Below are 22,800 nucleotides of genomic sequence, written 5' to 3'. Positions count from 1 at the left end.
CATGCCAAATAACTTTTGTTCTAGCATTCTTCTCAAAGTTAATTGCTTTCTATTGAAATCTTTGAAAAAAAGTTTTCCACGATTCCATGATTAAGGGGATTATCTTCTGATAACGCTCATATTCCGTTACCTTTAATAGATTACGGGATGTTCCACAAAGTTTGACATGTTGCCTAACTCTACAACTTTGGTACAGAAACCAATTTTCTATTTATTTTTCTGATGGAAAGAAAATATTCATCCACTTATGGAAGGATTTATCATGAAACGCATTACATCAAAAGACATCAAACATCTTAAATTAACAGTTTAAAAGTTGTTCAATGTTGATCGTGAAATCGACGACATCAATACTTTTTTTGTTTAAATGCAAATTTTATATTACATATTTTAAGATGCCCAAAACAACGGAAGCGGGAAACAATATTTTTCCTGTTCTACCTATGTATACAATAAAAGCCTAATATAACGGTTAGTTAACGGTTGTTATAAATATCTAATAATTTGCAATTTTGATAGACAATGTTTAACAATTGAAATAGTCTCAAACTAAAAAGTAGGGAGCACAACATAGATAATATTGACAAAAGAAATAAACAAATATAAAGAAATTCAAAACATTTAAAATGAAAACTACATACCTATGTGGTATACATTAACATTCGACAGTTTTTTGGGAAAATTATTAAAACATTTCCAGCAAATATATCCACGATATATGTATGAATACACATTTATCAACATCATTTGGGAATCATTGATGGGACCAGTAAACTACGTTCTACTTGATGAAAATTTCTATAAGAAATCTACGGGTATGAGTATCATGCAAAAAAAAATAAAATAAAATATGAACCAAGGCAAAACAATGGCATATAGAATATAAAAGTTAGGATACTATTGATTGTTAGAATTGGTACAGAAATTGGCCATAATAAATAGCTCATATTTTCACTTTTTACACCACACTTAAAAGATTGTTTTTGTTGTAATTCTTTTGAAAAAAGACAGCCAAGCAGCGGTAGAGCTTCGGGAAGCGATAGGCTTGATTCAAACTTTTGTGAAAACAAAAGTTTAGTTCTGACATATAATATAGTTATATTATACTTTTAGTTGCATACGCTAGTTCTCTTGGATTAAATACACGCAACTGCCACAAGAAAGAATAAACTTAACTCAAAATAATAAGTTTCAAAGAAGTCTAGACTGATAAACAACTGATATCAACGCTAATAGCTAGTTTTTTTTTATTCTCTGGAAAACTAATAGAAGTTGAAAAAGAGGGAAAGCTGATGATTTTCGATTAGTAAACGTGGGTGTTATCATAACCTGGCTCGGAACAACGTTGGATGACGACGCAGCGATATCGTAGTCACCCTCGAGCGAGCTCTGAGACGACGCCGAAGCTGTTCCGGTACTAGACTCGCGCTTCAACTGCGGTTGCAGGGGCAATTGTGTACGTGTTGATGATGAGGATGGTGTTGTTGTTGTTGTTTGTAGATTGTAGTTGAGTGTTAGAATATGTCGATGAATGTTGTTAATGTAAAATTGGCGTTACGTCGATGATCCAAACGAATTTGACCGTGGTAAAGAGTACATAAACAGGTTATAAATATATACGGATTAGTTGATTAATATATACGAAGGACTACCCAGAATGAGGTACCCTGTGTACATATATGAGTCCCGCAACCATAATGAAACATGAACTGAATTGAAGAGCTGAGATGAGATACTGATGATAAAATCGAATATGATATACCGGTAACCAATAGAGAAGATAGAAATAGATAGGAAGATAGAAGTCAACTTTTGGTTTCAAGCCTTTTAGTGATTATTTTCGGTTAAAATACAAGGATTTCTAGTGTGAAACGAGAGTAACATGGGGATATTCTCAACGGAGGTTTGTGATCAGTTTCAGTAAAAAGCATGTTTCGGTTTTTTGAGGGTACTCACGCGTTCCTTCTTCTCCTTTTTGATGGGACTTCGAGAGCCACGTGTTGGCGATTCCAGATCTGGAATGTGATCCGGTGGATGTGACATGGTGTGGCGTTTGTTACCGTCCTTGTTCGGATCCTTGAAGGCGGTTCGCTCCTTTTCTTGCTGTCCGAGGGCTACAAAATGACGATCAAATCAGGATAACTTCAAAAAACACTTACTTTTCCAAGATATCTTACCATCCATGCTTCTACTGGACAACCGCTTTCCGGTGAGACTACGCTTGAAGTCCGGAGCTGGTCGATCGACTGGCGTCTTGCGGGTTTCGTAGTGCGTTCGACCCGAGTAGCGGAACTTAGAGCCCAACCGAGGAAACAGGCCCGACTTAGAGGAAGGTTCCGGCGTCATCAACCGGAAGAAGGTGTGATGCTCAACGCAGGCCTTCCACAGTTTCTTGGCGGCCCGGTGGTTCTCCAGCTTGAAACCGATGGTCGATTCGTACTGTTCGAATTCTCCCGGTCGAATTTTGATGTAGAAATTGTTGCGTTTGTAGGAGATTTTAAGAATTTTGGGCCATGCGAAGCGATTAATTCGGAGCCTACAATATAATAGTTATGATCGGATAAGATTTAACCTAGGGTTTTTTTTCTGATTTTAACCTAAGTTGAAAGTGGAAGTTCTATTCATTTAACAATTGATCAGAGATTGTTTGCGTTGTATCACTACTCAGTGATCGATGAGTATTACAACTTATGTACTATAATATGATGATCGAACTTACTTGTCCCTATATACCAGCAATCCGGACGCACATACCCCCAGCATGATATCAACTCCTTCGGAGTCTTTGGCAGGATGTAGGTCAACTCCGTACATTGCCAGCTTTTTCGCATTCTCCAGGTAGTGTAATTCGGCTTCCGCAGGCGTTTGACTCCTAAAATCGATAAAAGCGTCATACATTAATTTTCATTCGCTCCACTCACAGCGCCGCCAACAATCGTCGTACTTATGCGTTTTGTGCAAATCCATAACTTTGTCCAGCAGTTCGGGCGTCTGGTTCGGCGCTATTTTGAACTCCTTCAGATATGAACGATCCTTCATCTCGTCAGCATCGTAGTCGCCCAGTTCCGATTGCACCAGATAAGATCCCAGTAGGGCATGCGTCACAAACGAGCACGGTAGTCGGCCCTCGAGAATGTCATTTCGAACTTGCAGGCACAAGTGGTAGCGGGTGATGTCCTCCTGGAGCTGTGCCGGCTCCGGAGGGTAGAATTTGACTTCGAAATTCATGTCCCATGGGTCGGAGCGGAAGAATTTTGCTACTGGTCGCTCGAGATCCAGCCATACTCGGGGATCTGCCGCCGTGACGTATGTTAGACCGAAGTAATCTTTTTCGATGATGTTTAACCCAGCGCAGACTGAATTCAATAAATCGCGGCCACGTGCTTTACGCTGAAATGCAAAAACAAATATTATGATTAAGTGAATTCGAATTTGAAAACAAATGACGCTTACGTCGATCGTGACTTCTAATATCGAGCCATCGAGGACTGTGACTTTGGCGAGCGCCGCCTTGCCGGAGGAAGCTGCTGGTTTCTTTTTCGGTGTGCTCGGATTGGTGGCTGGCGCCGCATCCGCTACTTTGGATTCGGCTGGCATAGCGATGCGTTTGCTGTTGCTAGACGATCCTTGACGTGTGCCGCCAAGCGGAAGAGGATGAGTGCAGTTGGCTCAGGTTCAATTTTTATGTCCAGTCAACCGCCACTCTACCCGCGGTAGTAGGGGGTAGGTAGACGGCACACACCCGATGAGTTCTACTCGGCCAGCTGGAAAAGGAAAAAAGAAAACCAAGGAAGGCACAATTTAATTTGGCTCTGAGTTATGCTGGAAAACTCGCGCCGGGACGTCGTCATTGCCGACAACAACGACATCGTCGTCGTCGTCGATGACCGGCTATTAATGAAATGGGTATCCACCGACCACCATATTCCAGGAAGCGGCCTGATAGATGATAGGAGTAACCTAGCAGGTCGTCCATTCAGTAGAGACAGGGCAAGTAATTGAGTTGTAAGCCTAACGGAGGAAGGTAAGAACGAAAAGGAAGTGCAGAAGGGTGCCATAATTGGGCGACCGACTGGCTGGACGCTTTGCCGACTGTCGCTGCTTTCATTCACCGAACGGTTTGAAATGGAATGACACAGGAAAAAATTGAAGAAGCGGACATTTGTTGCTGCTTGGTTGGATGCAATGAGAAAATAAAATGCAAATCGGAGTATGAAAGAGTATGGAAAATAACTTGATCGCCCGATTATGAGGAACGCTGTTTGAATAATTGATTGAACATAGTGTTATGTAAGCATCGTAAAAGTTTTTCTAAATAAAATTATTTTTAAAACTTTCTAATCATCTCACGAAAACTGGAATTAATTGTATGAATAAATTGAGAAAACCAGCTCAGTTCAATCAGAAGACAAGATATCTAGTTGAATAGTTGAATTAGTTGACATTAAAATTTTTGTTTTGGTTGGTCAATTCACCTGGCTGGTCTAAACTATTACACCATTGGATATTTTTTTAAATGTTCAAGAAGATTGACAAAAAAAATTGCAAGGAAGTGTTCAATGCATCAAATTGTAAACAAAATGAACATAAGCACAATCAAAATCAGTTATCTTATCGTAAATGTAGATACATGTGCCTTGTGGGTTTTCTTCCGTTTACGTACGTAGAATTTTCTTTGAGTCATAACGTTTCGGCACAGTGGTGCAAACATTTGTAAAGAGCGTAGTATTGTTGTCAGCGTTCCCGTTCCCAGGCACGTGTAGGACGTATTTAAGTTTTATCATAACTTACAAAATAGGTTTCTGCAGTGACGTACTTTTTGTCATATTGTAGATGGCCATTGGCAAATTTTATGAGTATGCTATGGACATTTCTGAGAACTTCTCATTCCATGTGGAAATTCTGATAAATGTCAAACAGAAAATTTGAAAAATTTCACTTGAAAATTCTGATCAATTTTCCAAATTATACAATTTCGAAGAATTTTTCTTGGGAAATTAAAAAAATACTTTCCATTGATTGTGATCATATGTATTACGTTGGAAAGTCCAGACCATTTCCTAAGAAATTAGAAAAAAAAAATCTCTAGGAAATTGAAGAGAAATTCCCATGAAAATTCAAAATATTTTTTGTGAAAATTTCTATTTCTTTTCATGGAAATTCAGAACAAATGTTCGTCAGAACAAACAAAAATCGTGAGAAATGAAAAAAAAAACGTTGAAATTTTATAAATTTAGTTAAAGTTGAAGTACAATTTGGTCTGCTTTATGGTATTTGAAGTTTGTTCGATAGGATAATTCGTTCCAATGTATTGACAAAATCATCTTTTTTACAATTCAGCTTTTCACAAAAATATCAGCTTCTGTGGGTTCGAATATAGTGTTTTAAGCCAAATGGAGGATTTTCTACACCACTGCAATATACCAACCCAATTGAAAATTAATCAACTGGATTGCTACGCACACAGGTAAAACATGATTGGCAGCCGGTTAGCGTCGATAACAGCGAAATGACCGGGTGTGGTCGTACAGGATGCGATACCATACCCAAATAAACATTGTTATTGACTGCACTTATACTCGTTTCTAGGGGATGGTTCAAGCCTCGATTATTCCATGTCTAAATTGATGTCTTGTTTGTCGGTCGTAAAATTTGAGTAATTCGCGTAGGAGGGGTAGCTATTGATTCTTGGAGAAATGTGCGTCTTGCCTTGTGATGTTGTTGAGAATATAAGGAACGGATCATCACGACATGCGATAAATGGTGAATGATGGGGAAAAAGGGTTACATCGAATGGAAGTTTTGGATTATAATTTGAGTGGACCTTTAGATGACTTTTTGAACTATTGGAAAGAAAAAATAGGAATATAACCCGCTCCTATAGAAGGTTTAGATCAACAATATTAAAATTGATTGAACGCATTCTGAATACGTGGAGATGGCAAATACATAGTCATATTTTCCCCAGATCCTAACAGTTAGATTTTTCATGTGAGCAAATAGCCAAGTTTATATTCTGTATTATTCAACCAACTTCAATTCAATTGTTTCTTCTTGTAATGGTATCAGAAAGCCACTAGAATAAGCAGAAAAAAGAAAAAAAGATGACATTGGAAAAGGTAGTAATTTGGAATAGGATTCAAGAATTTAGCTAGAGAATCAAATAAGCTCTACTAACACATTTCAAAATCTACAAATTAAAGCAATAGAAAAATAACACTATTCTATTCTAAATGATACTTTCACTCATGTAATAGGAATTTGGCCATATTTGAGCATGATGCAGTAGTGTCCGATACTAGGGGACACTATTCTGAACCTTGAAATTTTCTACCAGAATTCATTATAAAAAACCCAGATCAATCCACCTAACGTTGGTGGTGCCTTTCTCACGCATAAAAAAAATAAGAAAAACTCATAAGAGAGGTCGAAATAGCACTTTAGGGGGATATGTTTTACTTTTGTGGGCTTCGTGGCTGTGCGGTTAGCGACGTCAATCGTCTAGACGCATGTGCTGCGGAGTGTGGGTTCGATTCCCGCCCGGTAAGGAGAAAACTCTTCGTAAATCGAAAAGTTCTCCACTGGTCCACTGGGTGTTGTGTCACACAACTTGTGTAAATGTGCTGTCCGTTGTCTCATGCTAGATGTTAAGGTGTCAGTCTGTGCGACCTCTGGTCGAAGACGGTGATTCTGTCTTTTTTTTTTCATCAATTTATATTCATTTGCGGTTATTTGAATGCATTGCTGTAATCTTTGAAAAAAAAATTTTTTTCCGGTATTTGAAATTTTTTTCCCAAGGGGGGACCCTTGGCAAAAAACAATGTTTTATAAATAACTTTGGAACGCAATGGCCGATCGGGTCAAATTTCAATATGAAACAACTAGACCGCAATCCGTGTCGATTGCAACTTGTTGCGAGCAAATCGGATAATGCTACGTACCAAAAAGAATGTCTCACATTTTTGTACACACACACATGTGTGCACACATACAGACATCACCTCAATTCGTCGAGCTGAGTCGATTGGTATATAACACTATGGGTCTCCGAGCCGTCTATCAAAAGTTCGGTTTTGGAGTGATCCTATAGCCTTTACGTAAACTTTGTATACGAGAAAGGCAAGAACGTGTTCAAATGCTCAAATTGTTCGAATAAAACACCAATGATCGTATTTTCCGCGTAAAATAGGTTTGGTTGTGGGCACCCTTTTGTATTTTGTCCATAACTTTGACCCTAGTTGATGTTATGTAGAGTAGACATTTGCATACCAATGGAAAGCTAGACGAACTGCCTTAGTATTAGCGAAATTAGGTTGATTTCGTTGATTTTGAAATTTTACTGACAATCTTGCAAATTTGATATTGTTGGACATTTCGAGTTTGTGGTTCAGTTAAATCACAGCCAATTAAAAAAAAACTTTTTTTAAAATAGTTCATTATAGAGGAAGAAACGATGATATTTCTATAACTTCAGATGTGATATATATCTGAATATCTGAGTATTTTTCTTTCAATTTCTTGTTTTTTTTAGGCAGGTCTCTATGAAAAAAAAACGACGATTTCTCAATATTACTTCAAGCAATGCCTAATCGTCTCAATTTTCAATAGAAAACAAAGGACCGAAATCCGAAACTTATTGCGAGTAGATCGGTCAACGCTTAATTTGCGGATAGTGCATATAGGGGAACGGTTCGGCTCTTCATCCCATAGCTCCTATTTTCATCCCATCAAAAACAAAGCAATGAAAAGAAATTTGGGTTGTTTCTTAGTTTTGTGATATTTTCACCAGTGAGCACGCTTGTTTGCTGCTGTATTTCTTTGTTTTGCGATGAGATGAATATATAGTCAGTGAGATGGAAAATGGAACAGTTCCCCTACAATGGCTAAACGTGCCTAAAAGAAAAAAAAATTGAGTTATCTCATCATTACAATCAATTACACTCAATATTTCTTAATTTCTCGGTTCATCTAAACTTTTACAGCTTTTGAACTACCACATAAATTTTCTTTGATTTTTTGTGATTTTTTTTTTTCGTGGGTTGAACTTATAGTTTCATTGACGCTAAAAGACTAAAACCTAAACGTGTAAAAAAAATAATCGGGTGTACATATGTCTAAATACCTATAACCGAACCAATAAAGGTGCCCACAACTGATTTTGGCAGAGTTTTTGGAATGTGATGAAAAACAAGTTTCGTGCTGAAATGTTGATGGTAATCCTCAAAATAAATTAGATTTTTTTTTTCAATTAAATCACTTCGCTTTATGATACTTTGAAAGGGGTCGAAAAAAACTTTCGTGTTGATTTTCACGAAGAAAAAAATAGATTTTTTCATAGTATTAAATAGAGATGTCTATCTGGTCTGGTATTGATCATAAAACATCGTGTTACTAATGGCCCGTTTACATATGAGCTAGCTCTAGCGGACAATGCACTATCGGACAATACTAGCGCGTTATTAGCACAATGTAAACAGGAATTGTCCTCGCTAATAAGCGTTTACATTATGCTAATTTCGTGCTAGTATTGTCGGATAGTGCATTGTCCGCTAGAACTAGCTCATATGTAAACGGGCCATAAAGCAACAAATGGCAGTTGTTAGAAAGACAGCATCTGTTTCCTGTCAAAAAATACGTAGGGGTGCTCACAATCGAACGGGGCTCACAACCGAACCTCTTCCCCTATATATCCTTTCTTATGTTCCGCCAGACAAATGCATTCTTTGAAAGGAATCATATTTTCCCTTTTTATAAACCGAGCAAATGCATTAATTTTAAGTTTAAGGAATCATATCCACCTTTGCCATATGTCGGGAGAATGGATCCTTTGAAGAAGGAAGCGGATACTTTCTTAACTTATGCAGGACAAAGTTTGCTTTCTAAAGGCTGCTTATATCTTCAACATAATTAAATTTTATTGCCTTCTTCATTGAATTTTATTGCCTTCTTCATATATTGAAAAAAAGTGTTTGCTCTCAACCACTCGCGTTTCCGTTGATCTTGTTTATGACTCAAAGGCATAAGCGGAAAAGGCACAAAGCATAAACATTTTATGAAGACTACTAATGTTCCTACGAACATAATTTTTCTTAGATCCGAAATCGGTGATTGCAAAGTTAGTATAAGGACCATTTTGCCAAACTGCTTTAATGCTAAACAGTTTTGTTAACTGGAAAAGTAGATTAAAATGTGAGATTACTTTTCTTTCAGTTTATTTGCTTAATGCCTCACAATAGAGCGAACCCTCGTAGGTTGAAAGAGCTTAAACAGCGGAGGCAGTAGTTCGGTTATAAGTATCGATCGGTTATGGACACCCTCACGTATCTTTTGACAGAAAGCAGATGCTGTCATTCTAAAGACTTTTATTTGCTACAGCAACACGATGTTTTCCCGCATAATGAAAAACAGCGTATTATATGGTCAGAATCATTATTGCTATGTAAAACATTGAGTCACATTCAGGGATTGAATCCTAAAGAGAAAGAGCAAGTCTCTCACTTATCATCTCTGTATACATATACGATATGTAGCATACCGCGAGAAACTTTTTTCGCAAGCTGTCATGATAGAGAACTGATTCGGGATGTTATACCTCATGATAAATTTCTTTTAGAAAGCTCCAAATGCGGGGAGCACTGGCTCTGATGATGCATTTCAACTTTTTCTACACAGCTGTGCAGTAATCAACACGAAAGGAGCGAAAACAATGCGAAAATCACCATTTTTCTGTGGGGGCTGCCTATCCGATTTTGTTTTTTCGCACTTGTATACAAGTTTGATAAATTTGTTATCATGGCTTGTTATGATTCGGAACAGTTTTTGTCTCTCTTTTATCGTTGTTCGTAATATCTATTGAGAGCGATTTCTGCAAACCCTGGTCACATTTTACATTACGGTTATCAAATTATTTTCAAAAATCAGTTTTTTATTTACCCTTTTTAAAGTTTAATAAAAAGAAATTATTTAATTAAAAAACCCAGATTAATCTACCTAGCGGTGATGGAGCCTTTATCGTGTGTTATCAAAATAGAATTTTGGCCAAAACTTTTGAGATTTTGGCCATAACTTCTGAAATAGGAAACAATGTGACAGGATTCTGCGTCGTAATCTATTTTGATCAATCAATATTGCTATCAAAATATTAGCAGGAATAATTGTTTTCATCACATTCCAGAAACGTTGCAAAATTCATTTGTGGTCACCTTCACTGGTCATTGGCACCCTTATTTTTTATTGACAAGCCGTTCGTTATATATTTTTTTTGGTTTCTGGGCACGTCTAGCCAGTGCAAAATACTTTTTGTAGTGAAGTATTAAACGATTTACACGCAACAAGTTGCATTTAAAGAGGATTCGGTTTATTTTGCTATTGAAAATTCGACCGATCAGATATTGTCCACTGAAATTATTGAAAAATCATAGTTTACCTCTCCATGGTCCCCTTTTGAAGAATAAAGAATTAAATAAATAAGATATTTCAAAAATGGCTGTGAAGTATATAAATTAAAAATGAGACCCATTGATCTAAACTTCTATTTTGGACCGTTCTTTCATCATCATCCTCAATTCATCACAGCTTCCAATGATGTCACAGGTTTTGGGGAGGGGGGTCTAAGAATTTGCAACAATACATATACTAGGTATACAAAAAAGTGTGACATAGGGGGGAGGGGAAGTCTAGAAATCTCAAAAAGCAGTGGACGTCGTATTTGAATCGCCTCTAATAATGGACCATATAGTTATGGATCAAAACAAAAGGGTGTACACTGTACATCAGGGCTGCCCAACGCACTATGGGGAATCAGGTGGCCGAAAATAAAAAAATCGAATTCTCTGATTCGTAATTCAAGTTGACCTACTAAATGCTAATGCTTTGGAGCATTAAACCCCAGCATATCAGCACTCTAAGCCATATGGTTATCAAGATATAGGCATTAGAGCCAGACACTTTTTAGTTCTTGAAAAATCAATGCATTATTCAACTGTCAATATCTTCGGCTACAGTAGCTCTTTTCCAACTCTTTAAAAAGTTTCTGAAAGCTTGTTTCATGGACTTGCGAAGAACGGGTTAGGTAGTGAAACATCCGAAAATGACCTGAAGAAAAAAAAAATTTTTTTCATACAAAAAGTTCCATACAAAAAAAGTTTCTCAAAGTTTCGCTTAGCGACTACCACTACGACTTTCTTTGGACCTCCCAGAAGGCATTAAAACAAATTCCAGCTGCTTATGGCTGCAAATCTGCGATTCCGATCACTTTTTCGAAAAAAAGTCATTAATTTTGAAACATTAAATGTAATTATTCTCATAATACACGGCAGACTGTGATGGGCTGGATACAAATCCCATGCGTATGACAAAAGAGCATCAAGAACAGTTAAAATAGAGATAGTAGATAACACGAAAAGTGTCGTAGGCTTCGTGGTAGGCCGTGTACACGATAGCTTTTGCAGCTATATGATACTCCATTTGGCGTAGGCTCACCAAGAGGAGGCAACTCATTATCTATCAAGTATCAAGCAAATAAATATGAAAAGTGGCAGGTATCAAAGATATTAAAGGAAGCGTACTTGAAGAGAAAACAACTTATACAGAAAAGTCATTATTGATTTATTGGCATTTATCGGTGAGTACAACATCTAAAGCTCAAAGTAAGAGGGAGCGCAACAATGAAGAACAGTATGGATAGGTGTCTACTACCCAAGCCGTTCCTGGGTGGACGTTAGGCAGAATAACAGCGATTTCAACAATGCTTTTCTCACAACTGGCCCTCTACTAAAATTTCAATTTCTGTTCGCTTCATACTCGTCGCTCGCTTGTGACACCTATCCATACTGTTCTTCATTGTTGCGCTCCCTCTTACTTTGAGCTTTAGATGTTGTTCTCACCGATAAATGCCAATAAATCAATAATGATTGAGTCATGTACGGTGATCAAAAAAACTTTCCCAATTATACAGAAAAGGCTATAAACTGCCAAGAGCCAATCAATCCTGAAAAGCTAGACAGTTATTGTAAAGCAACCTACCGGTTATATTTGCAGCTGTATGATTGGTATAAAATTCCTGCTACGGTGCATAAAGTCCTTGCCCATGCTGGGGATATAATTATTCATTCACCAGCACCACTTGGAATGTTGGCTGAAGAAGCAGCTGAGTGTCAACACAAGCACTTAAAAAAAGTCGGACTCATCATGCCAGGAAAGCCTCAAGAGAAGAAAATTTACATGACGTTTTCATTCGTGCTATGAACTCGTCGGATCCTTTGATAAGCTCCCTCAACTTAGGTAAGCGACTTCAAAATAAATCTAATCTGGAATATCCAGAAGATGTTCAAAGTTTTTTAGTGACTGAAACTTCTTGCAATACAACAGATTCGAGTACAGAAAAATCGATCTTGAAGAAATAAATGATGATTTTGTTGAGGATGTTCATGTACATAATGAATAAATAAATGTTGTTGCAGTATACTTATATATCTTGAAGCTTTTATTGCATGGAGTACGTTTAGCTTTAATAGAGCTTTATATTGTATTCCCTTTACTTGTTTTACGGAGCCTGAACCAATCTGAAAAATCCTACAAAGACAACCTGTTACGTATGTAGATGCAATGGCCTGTATTTAACGGAGTCCTTGTGCAACTTAGAAGATCTGTACAACTCAATTCACATAAAAACAGTATACAATTTTCTAGTTTGAACTCTACAGGTCTGCGCTGCAATAAAATACACATCTATAGACTGCTGTGTACATGAGACTTTCGTAGATAAAAGGGATATATTCCATAGAGATCAAAGGTCTGTATTCAGGGAGTTTGGAGACCTTAGAAGTAATAACGACCTGCAAAACAAGTATTTCACATCTTTTAGACAATAATCTACGATATAAGTGTGAAATATTGCAGAAATGAAATGAAAATATTTTCGGCCACCTACTTGTATGGAGCCGCCCCATAGTGCAACGTACGGCCCTCGGCTATATTTTTTGTGGCCCGCGCACCGAGGTAGAAAATACTTCATAATCGGCCCACAAGTATACTATGTAGCTCGAGAAGCTTCTTTTTTATAATTTATTTATAAATACTGTAGGATATCACTGGTTTAAAAAAAATCTGATAATCGAGCCCCTTATTTTATGTGTTCCAATAATTTCTTACATTCGTATTTGAAACAAAATATAATATTTTACATAATTTAAAAATGGCTGGATTGAGTGTACCAAGTGACCCAATGAAACGGAAGGTTAATGTGAAACACCGCTTTGTTATGTTGAACAAAGGAAAGACGGTTTGGTAAATTTGTTCAGAAAGTAATGCTGTGTTGAAGGGGGCGTACACATATTACGTAAGCACTTATGGGGGGAGGGGGTCTGGTGTTTTCTTACGCACCATATAAATAAAAAACCATTTGTATGAAAAAAAATCTTACATGGGGGGAGTGGGGGTCGAAAATCCCAGAAAAATTGCTTACGTAATAAGTGTACGACTCCAAGGAATATGATCTGAAACGACATTACGAAAACAAACGTTCTACGAAATACGGTATTTACACTGGACTAGGAAGATAACAAATGTTTAGGAAGTTTAAAAAATAAGGTGCTCATTTAATTAATTTTATTATTGATTAATTTTTTTAGTGGAACAGTGGATTATCGAAGCAACACTGTGGCAAACATGATGCCGGAAAATGCAGTACGGGCCAGTTTTGCTGTTAGTGAGATTTTGGAAAAATGAATGAAACTGTTCTAGGGCGAAGAACTTGTTAAAGAATGCTATTGTCGGCATCGTTTGCCCTAAGGAAAAAAATCTCCTTCAGTAGCATTAGTTTGCCTTAGAATACGGTGTTTAAAAGTTCTTGCAGAAGATTTGAAAACTACGTTACGTGGAAAAGCCACCTGTTTCAAATTTTGCTCTCTCGTAATCAATGACAATACTGATGTTGAAAACAGGTGGCAGAACTGTACACCCGCCTGAAACGTGAAGCAACAAAAGTTGGACTGGTGGTGAATGCGTCAAAGACAAAGTACATGCTTGTGGGCGGAACCGAGCGCGACAGGGCCCGCCTGGGAAGCAGTGTTACGATAGACGGGGATACCTTCGAAGTGGTCGAGGAATTCGTCTACCTCGGATCCTTGCTAACGGCTGACAACAACGTTAGTCGTGAAATACGAAGGCGCATCATCTGTGGAAGTCGGGTGTCATGTACAAGACGCTTATAAGACCGGATGTCCCCTACGGACATGAAACATGGAGAATGCTCGAGAAGGACTTGCAAGCACTCGGAGTATTCGAGAGACGGGTGCTTAGGACCATCTTTGGCGGTGTGCATGAAGACGGTGTGTGGCGGCGAAGAATGAATCATGAGCTCGCCCAACTCTACGGCGAACCCAGTATCCAGAAGGTAGCTAAAGCCGGAAGGGTACGATGGGCAGGACATGTTGCAAGAATGCCGAACAGCAACCCTGCAAAGATGGTGTTCGCTTCCGATCCGGCAGGTACGAGAAGGCGTGGAGCGCAGCGAGCGAGATGGGCAGACCAGGTGCAAAACGACATGGCGAGCGTGGGGCGTATCCGAGGATGGAGAGATGCGGCCTCGAACCGTGTTTTGTGGCGTCAAATTGTTGATTCAGTGTTATCTGTTTAGATGTAAACTAAATAAATGAATGAATGATGTTGAAAACAACAGATGTCTTCGTAAGGGGAGTTGATGATCATCTTTAAATCACAGAGGAATCGGCAACTTTGATCCCAACGAGTGGAACAACTACCGGAAAAGACCTGGGACTCCTGGGAGGAGCTGTTAAGACCTGTATGAAGGGGCTTGGACACTCCTCTAAAAACTTGAGTGACATTACAACTGATGGAGCCGGCACTGGCGATGGAGGGAAGGAACACTGGCATTATGACACTTCTAAGAAAGGAAAAACAATCACAGTGGTATGGTTAAACTTCCCCGCACATTTCATTATTCACCAAGAGAATTCATGTGTGAAAACAATTAATATTCCTGAAGTACTGACGCTCGTCATTAAGTTAAACCAATTCAACAACACCAATTCTAAATTATGTTGACGGAAATGGAAGCAGAATACGGAGATTTGCTGTATTATTGAGTAGTTCGTTGAATAAACCGTAGAACCAGGCTTGAGAGATTTTATTCTCTTCGAAACGAAATCGCACATTATTAAAAGGTAGAAAAAATCCTAATGCTCGAACTGAATGGTCCTGAATGGACGAGTGACTTACACTCAAAATAATTTTCACTTAAAAGCTGCTTGAAAATATATGCACATATTTTCTATGCAATTTCGGGTGTAAAAGTTGAATGATTCATTAGTGATGGCACTCATTATTCTTAATTCACTAGAAAATAAAATAAAATTTAGGTGAATTTTTGTTTGGCCATGTACTTAAATTTTAAGTGAAACTTCGTTAATTTTTTTCTATAGTATCGCTGTAGTTGATATCCCGTCCACTAGAAACGAACGAGGACAAAAAAAGGATTCGAAAATTAATTCACACTCAAGCATATTATTTGCAAATCGTTCTCATGCTTCTGCAAAATGTTTATTTAGCGATTGTTAATAAACATATATTTCGCTCTGAGAACCCCACTCATATAATTTTTTCATACATTCATTTTGAGTAATATTCACTAGAAGAGTATATAGATATTATTTTCTATGTTTTCTAATGAATTCCACTACATTTCTTATCAAGATGCACTTGTGATGTGAGTAAGTTTTATTTGATTCCAGTAAGGCCGATGAAAGCTTCGATTTTTAAAGTCTACATGACTTTTTATAGTGGAATTAAAGTGACAATTATTTTGAGTGTAGCTTTTCTGGTAGATATTAGCAAACATCTCAATGACTTGAACATAAAGCTGCAAGGCATGGATTAACACGTTATACTTTTACTATCCAACATTAAAGCTTTTAAAACGAAATTGACGCAGAATATTTTTAGCATTGTTTTTTGCTGAAAACTGGTACATTTCCCTCATCTTGTTGATTTTATAGCTGAATTTTCTCAACACCGTTTTATGATGTGAATTATAAAATGTATCCGAAATGTTTCAATTGGATATAATCAACCTCCAATACAACGACCAGCTCAAATCTAAATTTCATAAAGAAAACATCTTTCATTTCAGCACATTTCAAGAATAAAAGCAGTAATAAACTTTGAATCCTGTTTGCGAATTTTTGTCACCGATATTCGCGAAAACAATATGCGCTGATTATTCGAGAATAGGCAACAATTTCATGTTTCTCATTAAATTTTCAACCATAAGACCTGTATTTTAAAAAAGAATTTGTTAACGCAATTCAATCGTATTTAGTTTTTCTCAAAATTGTTTTGCCATTCTGGAGAAATAATGTTTGAAAATTTTGAAAATATACAATAAAAAATTTACGATTTTTTTAGCCCGCCGGTAAACGTTAATTCTGAAAATTGGCCCGTGGCTTGAAAAGGTTGGGCAGGTCTGCTGAACATCGTCAGCTTAGTTATTCATTTGCCACATTGTAAGCTCAGTACCGTAGGGCAAAGAACAAACTTTCATTTTCATTGCTACAGTGACTGCACAGCCGAAAAATCTACGATTTCAAAGAAGATCATTGCATTACATGTACTAAACATGCTTTGGAGGTATTGTCGCAGAATGTACTTCACAGTTGAACATCAGCCGTAAAGTTGATAAAAAATGTGTTTATTTATCCAGAAATGCATCAGTTTATGGACAAATATCACAGACCCATTTTCCATGAAGCATTGAAAACGAGTCTAGAAGTAAACTGATTAAATGATTGGCCTCATTTTTTACGATCATCACAAGGCAGATCTAGTACAATTTGAAACAGTTGGCATTGTTATACTACCGATATCAGGGGTGAGGTGGAGGTGAGATTTCAAGTGGTTTCAATAATACAGTAGAAAAAAACAGCACATGCGCGAGATAATTATACACACTCACCTTTTTTATAAAAAGATGCTAGTAATCCAATTTCGTGCCAATTACATAAGAAAACAACAGAGTTGTGGCTGATCGAAAGATAATGGGCTAGACTAGAATGAAAACACGAGTTTCGCAAACATCCAAAAATCGTCACTCCGGAACATAAGATGGTGAATTGAACTTTCCCGTCCCATTTTTATTGGCTAATAACTTATCGTTAGTATTTTTGTTTGTTTGGGTGATGGGTTCTTTGTGAAAGTTGACCTTAATTAAGCTCAAATCATGAAGAATTAAAGTGAAGTACACCCAATGTTTTGTACACGGTTGGTATTCTTTAATTTCCCGGTTAACCTGATTATTTACAACTTTTCAAATACCACCAGAATTTTCTTTGATTTTCTGTGAATTTTTTCATGGGGTTAACTCATAGTTTCATTAACGCAAAAGGGTCTTAATCGACTAAAAACCACCCGTGTAAAAAAAAACTTGGTGTAGTCTCAGTCCCAATAGCCTTGCGAGCAAAGGCGTAAGATTGCCAATCCGAAGATGACGAATTCGATTCTCAGTCAGATCTAGGATGTTTTCGGGTGGGAAACATTGTCGACTCCCTGGGCATAATGTATCCATTGTACTTGCCGCACAAGAGACATGCTCATTACTCATGCAATGGCAGGCATAGAAAAGCTTTCAATCAATAACTGAAGAAATGCTAATAGAATACATAGTTGAAAAGCACGCCAAGTTCCAGTAGAGTCATTGAAGAAGAAGAAGTCAGTCCCTGACAATTTGACAACCGGTTGAGAGACCTATTTTTTCGAGTAGCTCTAAGTGATGCAATGTAACTGTGGACAAACTTTATTTAATCGATAAATTTAAAGGCAATCTAGAGTAATGATTAACGACCCGGTGCCATCGTATATTATGACACATAAGATGCTAAAGTGGAGGTCATATAGGTGTTTCTCCATTAGGGTGTCCCAAAATTGGACAAAGTCTGGAATGTTGGGGGCTCAACCTTCAAATGGAAGTTTAGGATAACAAAAGATAAATTATTCTATGACAACTCTGGGAAACGACGTTTAGCCCCGACCCATTGATTGAAAAAAGTTCATTTTTTATAGGTATCATCAAAAAAGCGGTATATCGGGATAGAACCCATCCATTTCATATTTTTTACATTTAACTTGGGTTTTAACTTTATGGTCAAACTTTGATACGGCATGTTTAGGTCTATATATTTTTCTCTGATACTTTAAATGCCCTGAAATGATGAATTTTTCTATCGAAGCGTCCAAAATATATAGGAATCCATAATAATGCTTTTGATGAAGATGGGGAATTTTATAACGATCATTTTACTAAAAATAGCAACCTTCTATCTCTATCTCGGGATGTGACACGTTTTGAAGTCTATAATAATACAGCTTTGGTTTTTTTTAGAGCAGACCAGCCAATCAATGCCCAATAGCCGTTATTTGAGTTTTATGTACCTTCGAATCCGAATGAACATGTAGATAAGCAATACCTCTTTCTTCGACTTATTCAAACTGCCATTAGTATTTTCGATGTTGATCACCTTACGTTGTTTCACCTGAAAATAGAGAAAAAGAAAACAGTTTTATTGTATTGGTTTATAGGGGTCTACTGGAGAACCATGTGAGGGTGAATAAAACTAAAATTTATACACTCCATAGAAATTCATTTTGAAATTCAAAAAATGGCAATAAATAAATCAGTGTGAGAACAATTTTTAAATGTACAATTTTGAAAAAAAAAATTAAAGTTTATATAGAAGTCTACAAATTTGAATGAAATTTACCCAATTTTACATTTATGAAATTGGCCAAACCGATCTATATTTGTTTCTCTAAGTAACAACAAAAAAGTGTTAATGGTAAATGCAAAAAATAGTAATGAGTAGTGAAAGCTTTCTACTTTTTTATATTTCTTATTTTATAATAAACGCGAAAGGTAAAACCATAACTATCGCTAGGTGTATTAATCTTATATTTTTAGTATCATTCGGCCACATCGGGACATTAAGTGCAACATACCGAGTTTATGATTGTCAGTGGGCTATAAAAGCGGCGTTAAGTGTGATTATTCCAGCAATTTAACACCGGATCGATGATGTGCTCGGCAGTTTCCTACCATGAAACATATTTGACAGTGCGCACAGTGGCTTCAAATACCCCGAGCATCGTGAAAAGTGACACGTTTTAGCAATTGATACGTGTTTCCTTTTAGTCGGAAATACGACTTTTAGATATCGTATGCAACACTTTCCCAACACTGTCCAGCTAGTAGAACTCCTCCTTACGGAATCGATATATAACATAAAACTAATATTCCAACTGTTACGTGATATATTTGAACAAAAACATAAAACAACCGGCAAAACGCACAGATTTTACTGAACCGAACCACACCCAGTCTCGTCAGCTTAAAAGCACCGCACACAAAATCGTCATCCATTCGCTCATCAATGCCAGAACATCGCATATACATACGAGCATATGGGTAGGTGCGTGACTCCCTGGCAAAATGTGGTGGACATGCCCCCTCTAATAACTGTTTCGTTTTATCTTTCACTCACGTGGACCGGGTTGTTCCGAAAGTCTTTGTTGTGGTTTGCATTGCTCGGTGCCCAGGTGAGCATATGGGTAGGCCGACGACGCGATGCGACGATTACGGGGAAGACAAGTTCGAAACTGGAAAGGTTCAAATCAAACGTTGACCCATCTCTCGTTGGTTCGGTTCAAATAATTTGAAACAGGTTTTCCCCGCCCGCCGGTATGCCTATCTGGGCATTCATGCCCCGGGTGAAGAAAGCACGGGTCAAATCTTGATAGGTTTATAATTGAGGCGTTTACATGTGTGCTGATGGGCTTCGTACGACGATTATTGATTTTAGTAGTTTTGTGAGCCGAGAAAGTGCAGCGTCAAGCGAGGAGAAATTTCAAATCCCATAGATGCCATAAATTACAATTAGCCAACCTCCGCTGCAACCGCTTGATGGAAGTAAATCGCTGGAAACAGGAAAGTAATATCCTGAGCCGCATCCGACAGTTTCGGTTGGGATCTGATGTGGAAAATATTCACTAAGTAAATTACACTTAGATTTGATACAGATGGTTTAGAAGAAGTGAAGGTCCACAGAGAAATAGTTTATTACAATATGTTTTCCATTCTAATTGATAATCGATAATCGCATTCAATCCAACAATTCATATCAAGTATTTTTCAGGAACGTTAGTAGCATTCAGCAGATATTTGTGCCCGGTAACATTGACAGTTTGCTATACTTTATTTACATTAATATTTTCACATCGCTCAGCCAAGCTACAGAAAGGGATACGTTTGAGAATCTCTGCAACAGATTATTCATCCCTGGGGTGAGGATGTCCCAGCATATCATTACATGTATTGGCAACATATTGGTTGCGTTCATCACGTTTGACCATACGAACGAGGATGACAGCAAAACTGCCGGCAGGGCAGAGGTGTAAATGTTTGTAAACACAAGCCTAATTGATTGATTGACGCTGTGCTGTGTATTACGATTACCATTGCGTCAAGCGTAACCACCCAAGCGATGAGATGGGATGAACGTTGGTTCTCTTTGGGTATAGGTAATTGAAGCGGGGTGCGAAACTGGCATGTAATCGCTACTTTGGGATAAATTAGGTTGATTCGATGTGGGAAATCGCTTCTCCCAGTCGAATGAAGGTTCACTTGGAGTAGATAATGAACAATTAAGAGGTCAAATTAAGTACATTGTGGTACATTGTGTAATTATTAAAAATATGCCTAATTTTTGCAGAAATTTCACAATATACGTTAAAGTAAGCGAATAGCTTAAAAGTTGACCAATTAGCTGAATGAAGTGCTCTCTGCGGCGCGAAATAACATTCTCCCTATTAGACATCCGACATGAAACCGCATCAGGAAAAAACACAAATAAATAAATTTAATTTCAATTAAAAAAAAAATTGTTACAGATATGATCCGTTTTTATCAACACGGCCGTGAGTTTCAGCTAATAAAATCGGCTAAAGTTTTAGTAAAAACATTATATTGCTGGGAAAATGTTAGATTTTTAGGTTCTAACATTTTTAAATTTTAAAACCACGTGAACATGCTAGTGGGAGGCAAGGGTTAGTGAACAGAGATCAAAGTTATTATACATAAGAAATGTATTTTGATCATTATGGGTGACTGACTGAGGTTCCTGGCAAGTAAGGAGTGCATCAAGGGAACGTCCATGAATTATGTCACACAGAAATTAAGCATTTTCCCTCCTCCCTTCATTATCCCACTTTTTGCAAGAAATTTCAAAAAAAAAATATGAGTAGTCCAATTTTAGAAACCCTCTCCTTCCCACTAAAACCGTGACGTAATTTATGGGCGTTCCCTAAGATAAGGTGGCATTCGTTGGTAACATAACAATAACTTTGGAAATGTTTGACCTCCTTATCCCTTTTGGGACGGATGGGTCATATATGCCGAGCGTTTTAGGTTGGTTGTCAAAAAATCACAGATGAGTCCCCAGTTTCTTCAGCAAACATGTTCAATAAAATATTGGAGGTCAAGTTTGACTTTACCTTCAGCTCAAGGGATCTACCAGGTCAATCAAGGTTTTTCCAATGTTCTTATCTTTGGCATATACGCAATATATTCAATAGGAATAATGTAGACCCAATTTTCTGAAGTACGAGGTGTTCATGGTAATCCAAAACGTTTTCGAGTTCAGTTCAAAGTATCTACTAGATCAATTATGACTTTTGCAATGTCCCCATCGTTAGTATGTACCAAATCCAGTTCAAATAGCATATGGTCCTAATTTCTATTAACATAAGATGTCCAAAGGGTCTCCAGTTAGCCTTGCCAGCATAGGCGTAGGATTGCCAATGCCGAGATTGTGAGTTAGATCCGGTCCAGTCGAGGATGTTTTCGGGTGGGAATTAATTCGATTAGTCATCCAGAAGATCTTTCATGCATATCTTCAAAAATTCCTCCAGGATTTCCATCGTAAATTTCTCTAAGTAATCCATCGAAAATTCCTCCAGTGGTTCATCACTAAATTCCTTAAAGAATTTCTTTAAAAATCCTGAGCAAATAAAACTAGAAACACCTTCAGAAGAAATTCCTTAAGGAATTCTTTCGAAAATGTCTTTCAAAATTTGTCAAAGAATTCTTTTAGATAATCTTGCAGAATTTCCTTAAGGGATTCCTTTAGCAATACGCTTAGAAATTCTTTCAGGTATTCCATTCCATCGGCTCCCGCAATACCTCCGGAATTACCAAATAAATTCCTAGAAGAATTTCCAAAGGAACTAGAATTTGACGAAACAAGTTTAAATTTTTTTTTGGGATGTGCTAAATCATCCAAAATATCCTTGAGTTCAGAACTTGCGATCTACAGTTACCATGCTAGCTTTTTTCGTCACTCTAAGCTTGGATATATATTCAACCATGTCCATAATATATTCCTGAAGATCAAGAGACATGGTCAGATGGTTTTGGGATATCCTGCCTCATCCAAACCGTCCTTGAGTTCAGAACTTGCGATCTACAGCTACGACACTAGCTTTTTTCGACGCTCCAAGATTAGAAATGTGTTCAACTATGCCCATAACATATTCCTCACGATCAAGATACATGGTCAGATGGTAATGGGATATCCTGGGTCATCCAAACCATCATTGAATTCAGAACTTGCGATCTACAGCTACGACATTAGCTTTTTTCGTCGCTCCAAGCTTGGATATGTATTCAACCATATCCATAAAATATTCCTGGAGATCAAGAGACATGGTCATGAATGGTGCAATGGATATAATTGA

The 22,800-nt window shown here is 37.5% G+C and overlaps 1 protein-coding gene across 18 annotated transcripts in view; it reads right to left on the bottom strand.

Annotated features, from left to right (window-relative positions):
* The window catches only part of LOC134204742 (protein 4.1 homolog), a 131,126-nt gene that overhangs the window by 20,464 nt on the left and 87,862 nt on the right, over positions 1-22,800 (bottom strand). For 13 of the 18 annotated variants that reach the window (XM_062679551.1, XM_062679548.1, XM_062679553.1 and 10 more), the window contains exons 3-8: positions 3,454-3,764; positions 2,945-3,390; positions 2,720-2,872; positions 2,178-2,536; positions 1,957-2,114; positions 1,330-1,434 (exon numbers count right to left, since the gene is read on the bottom strand). In XM_062679551.1, the coding sequence (XP_062535535.1) occupies positions 1,330-1,434; positions 1,957-2,114; positions 2,178-2,536; positions 2,720-2,872; positions 2,945-3,390; positions 3,454-3,597 (1,365 nt within the window). In that variant the 5' untranslated portion in view covers positions 3,598-3,764. Of the gene's footprint in view, positions 1-1,329; positions 1,435-1,956; positions 2,115-2,177; positions 2,537-2,719; positions 2,873-2,944; positions 3,391-3,453; positions 3,765-18,444; positions 18,546-22,800 lie in introns of all 18 variants that reach the window. The other 5 variants (XM_062679558.1, XM_062679560.1, XM_062679555.1 and 2 more) reach the window with 4 other exon arrangements.

Source organism: Armigeres subalbatus, unplaced genomic scaffold (genome assembly GCF_024139115.2).
Source record: "Armigeres subalbatus isolate Guangzhou_Male unplaced genomic scaffold, GZ_Asu_2 Contig857, whole genome shotgun sequence".
In the NCBI taxonomy this organism is placed as follows: Eukaryota; Metazoa; Arthropoda; class Insecta; order Diptera; family Culicidae; genus Armigeres; species Armigeres subalbatus.
Note: the sequence above shows the minus strand (reverse complement) of the source record. Positions and strands in the feature narration are given on the sequence as shown.